Consider the following 4,814-nt stretch of genomic DNA (forward strand, 5'->3'; position numbering starts at 1 on the left):
TCTGAAAAGAATCTGATCGATTGACTTTTTATCTGTAAACTTTTACGTGTCTAAGAATAATGACGTTGTTATCTTTTTAGTAATTATCCACTTCGAGTGCAGCGCTGATAATAGATAAAATCGTTGATCCTCCCGGAACATCGAGGGTGATCTTGCAAACGTCGGAAGATATCTGTGTAAAAAGTAAAATTATTTATTACTTTATTATTCGTCGCAGTATGTATTAAGATATTTAGTCAATAGTTAACAGGAAGTAAAAAAATGGAAATTCCTTTGCTTTTAAAATGTTGTCAGGTGATCTCAAAGTTTCTAAAACAATTACATCGAATTGTCCATGTTCCCAAATATTATAGTGTATTATGTATTGCAACTATGACGAAAGTAAGGTGAATTTATGTCTAGTCGAACAAACAGTATGAAATCTGCCAATTGAAGAATCAAAAAATATGTTGAATACACAGAAATATTCAGGAGACTCTCCTGCATCTGTATCATAGAAAAAAAGTGAATTTATTGTTAAAAATCAAGAGAACAGATGATTCTTGCCGTTATTATCATAAGGTGCAATGTAAAATCCGGCACGATTCATCTGCTGCTGAAAATATAAGAATAGCGCCACTAGCATGTAGTAGCAAAACGCTCAAACTGTTAGTCAAAATCGACTGTCGGTAATTTGGCTAATAGTTTGAGCGCTTTGTCACTACCTCGATTAGCGCTGTACTGATCCAAAACTGAACTTCAATATATATTCAAGGTCGTCTAAAAACATTAATTATGTCAAAATGAGGACATAATAAAATAAGTCAACAGCGCAGAACTGTTCAATAGAATCTACTGTATCGATACCATATAAGAAAACACAAATGATAATATTGCGAAATAATTAATTGCTCTCTGAAGTTCGGTTAACTATTACGTTAATTAAATAAATTTGTGTTGTTGTCTTGAATTTTAATTTACACCTTTGGCATGTATTCGATCCGCAGCAACACCGTGGACATTTTGAAACCAATAACATTAATTTTAAGCTATTAGTTACTAAGTTATTTAAGTTTTTTTCATGAGGGTAGAGAATGAATAAAGAAATTTCTGTACCCTCAGAATATTTCTTAGCAGTTTTTCCCCGACAAAATAGTTTTTCCGTGTTGATTCAATTTTTACCTCGAGTTTCATCTGAGCTCAATGATTTGATTCGAAAATCCTTATCACCAGCGTTCCTTTGTCAATTTAGGGATTATAATCGTAGTTCGTTATGATGATTACAGCGTGTTTGATAAATCAACAAGATTCAATGATTTTTAATTAAAAGTAACAGCTTGGGGACCCGCCAAGTCTCCAATAATAATATAATAATATAATTAATAATATAATTTTAAAAATAATAAATAAATAATAATATAATTTTCCCTTTTATCAAAATCGGACAGTTGACTCGTAATATCATGTACATATAAGTGTTCTCTGTAGTGGAATACCTGGTAACTTGCGGTATTGTCGAGTCGAGACAAACGAGCAGCAATCCACGCTGCGGCAAAACGCCGTGGACGCGTTGTTTAGTAAACTAGCGTCAGTTGTTATTCCTCCCCCCCCCCCCCCATCTTTGAGGATCAAACAACTTCGACGAGCATGCCGAATTGTATTTGTAGCATATTTCAGCTATTATATCTCACTTGCCATTCATCCCATTTCCTTGCTCAGGCGAATTCATAGAAGCCCACTACCCCGCGTAACTACCCCGCGGCCGATCCCGAGTTCGGACTACAATCGTTCAGATCAATAGATCAAGAATCTATTCTATTTTCATTGCAGTGAAGATATCATATAAAACGACAGCTTTTAAGAAGGTATACATTTTGTTCATCTTCATTTTCTAACTGAATATATCAAAATCTTAATATATTTTAATATAGATAAAGAATTAGCAGTGAAATATCATCAACTTTTTTATGAACTTCTTCCTGACTGGTTTTTATACAATTACGAAGATCATCGTCATATACGACAAAGAGTTGAATTTGCGCTATGTGATCCTCACGATTTTGACAAATATAAGAAAATAACTAACGATTATGCAGATATATCAACATTTCAAGAACACGATAAAGAGATACAAGGAATTATTAATAAGATATATGAGAAAATTACATTTACGTTGGACTGATATATAATGTAATATTTAATCTTAACGAATCAAGGAGTTTTGGACAGATTATTTGGAGAATAATACATTACCAATACGCATGATGGTTCTACCACAAGATGAAACCTATCAAATGCTAAAGTCACCTGCCTGTAGTCCTGTCACAACTGCAGATTTAGATAGCCGCGCTATGAGTGGAGGGTGGACCATTGGACGAAGTGTAGACAGATTAGTAGATCTGAGTCAGCACAAAGAATCTATAAGTCCTATTAATGACAATGCTTTGGCAGCATATTTTAGAATAGCCAGCTTGGCTTTAAGTGTTGGTATAAATTGTGGAACCATACTTCTATCAAAAGCTATCGCCAACGGGTCTTCTATTAGTAATGTAGCCAAAATAGCCTACAATTCACTGCTGATAAGTAATCTCTCCATCAGCAGCCTTGGCATAGCTTATGAAGGATATCGTTTAATTGATCAATACCAGATAAAAAAGGAGATTGACATTTTTAATGCGATGTTGTTCAGTTTGCATGTTCTATTTTTCAGCAATTCTCTAATATATGCCAAGGTCGCTGGTGAACTTATAGGAACGTCCAGAGGCATCACTTTGATAGATCCTTTTGCAGTAGCACAAGAATTGTTAACCAACGGCGTGATATCTATTTCACAGCCAACGTCATCACCATACAATAAAAAACTCGTCTATCCTATGTCAAATCTTAAGATGATTTTTGAAATTGTCATAAAAATGGTGCAAATTAGCTCAGATCCTGTAAATTGTCTGATGCTGTTACGTTCTTGTGGAAGTATTGCAAGGCGAATCTTAAAGAATGTGCCGTGGCGAGGTCTGCCCCTCTGAAAACGAACGAAGCACTGTACGAATACTTAACTAAAATTATTACTAGCTTATTTAATTTCGCTAATGAATTAGTCTATGAACTGCATTCTTGTTTTTCTTCGTACATGACAAATGGTAAAAGAAACGCTTAAAATGACCATAGAGACACTAAATTTACAAATACACTGTAATTATACAGTATCTTTTTAGGGTGCGCGGGTATCCGAGACCCGGGTCAGGTCGAGCAGAATCTCGAAAGTTTGTTCGGATATCAACCCGATCCCGTAGTTTCGGGTACCCGCATACCTCTGATATTTTTATATTTATAAAAGAGTTACTACATGCTTTAACATTAAGATGGTTTCCTATGTTTAACTTTTATATTGTCAAAAGTTTGTAGATTGAGAAAATAAACAAATGCAAGTTGCTACAATGCTTTTGACAAATTCTTTTACTTTCACCGAATTCACGAACCTAATTGAGCATTTCTGGAGACATTCTAGGGAATATATTTTTTTGATACGTTTGTTACACGTTTGTGGAAATTGAATATCCTCCAAAAAAGCATTCAAAAGTTATTAATAAACCTCGTTCAAGAAACCTCCAAGAAATGTTAACAACTTTCTCTCCTCCAAAAATGTTTCCAAATACAAAGAATGAAATACTAATCCACAAAAAAGCTCAGTAAAATATTAAACTTCGGAAAGATATAAAAAAATCTTCGAAAAACATTTATTACCATTTATTTTCATTTGAAGAAAGTATCAAAATCAGAAGTAATTGTTCACTTTATATTTGATTTAAATTTGAAGAAAGTACTCTGAAATCAAAAGTATTTGTTCGGTTGTACAGTGTGTTCTACAACTAGCTAATTAGAAAATCACGGAAAAACCAGAAGTATGGAAGAAGTCTGGAAGTATCAGCTATTGACACGTTTGAGAACTTTTTGTATGCGCACGGTGACACTTAACAATTGGGTAATCGTTAAAATTGATTACAAGATGGTTTAAAAGAGTAAATCGCAAATAAAATTTTTGTCCGTTTTATTCTATAAAAAGAGGCATTCTATAAAATGAATGATCTCTAAAGACACTAGATATTTCAAAGACATATACATATAAAAAAAAAGTACGAAAATATTCAAGCGTTTATCGGATATTTACTCCTTCTTGCATAAGTTTAAATTTGTACATCCTCCGGAATATCGTGGTGGGAGTTAAGGGGAAATAGGAAATGGCAAAACCCCGATAAAACTATGGAATATAAATAAATTATGTCCTCATATTTTCCCAGAAATAGGCATAAACAATATTGAAGTAACAATAAATTACTATAAATATATCGTAAAATTTTACAAGTCTGCTATATATTTGCACACTAATGTAAAGATAAGATTATTAGTCCATTAGAATAAATATTATAAATTTAAAAATGCTTCAGTATCACATAAACATTTATGAAGTGTAAAATATTTTACTTACAGATGTCCAAAAATAAAATATATTCAGGAAACCAATAAATAATACTAAATTTTAAAAGTATGCATTTACTATTTTCCTTCTAGGAAATTAATATTTAACCATCAGGAGATCTTCTACCCTTTCTCTTGATCGTATTTAAAACAGAAAATTAAATAGGAGGATAGATGCGATAAGAAAAGAATATAATTGATGCGAATCTTCTCTTCTGTATATTTCAAATTTGCATTATTGTATTCTTCTGGAATCCCAGACAATAATTTATTAACTACCTAGAACGAAACTGTAAACATTCACAAAATGAATCGAACAGTACAGACACAGGTAATTTTCCAAAGTAATAGAGTACAATAGA

The 4,814-nt window shown here is 32.7% G+C and overlaps 1 protein-coding gene across 1 annotated transcript; it reads left to right on the plus strand.

The window, feature by feature from the left end:
• Positions 1-372: 372 nt before the first annotated feature.
• Positions 373-3,414, plus strand: LOC117225312 (uncharacterized). Its single transcript, XM_076519443.1, has 4 exons — positions 373-386; positions 462-568; positions 1,911-2,151; positions 2,189-3,414. The coding sequence occupies exons 1-4, from the start codon at positions 373-375 to the stop codon at positions 3,000-3,002; spliced, it is 1,176 nt and encodes a 391-aa protein (XP_076375558.1). The 3' UTR covers positions 3,003-3,414.
• The last annotated feature ends 1,400 nt before the right edge of the window (positions 3,415-4,814 follow it).

This window comes from Megalopta genalis, chromosome 2 (assembly GCF_051020955.1).
Source record: "Megalopta genalis isolate 19385.01 chromosome 2, iyMegGena1_principal, whole genome shotgun sequence".
In the NCBI taxonomy this organism is placed as follows: Eukaryota; Metazoa; Arthropoda; class Insecta; order Hymenoptera; family Halictidae; genus Megalopta; species Megalopta genalis.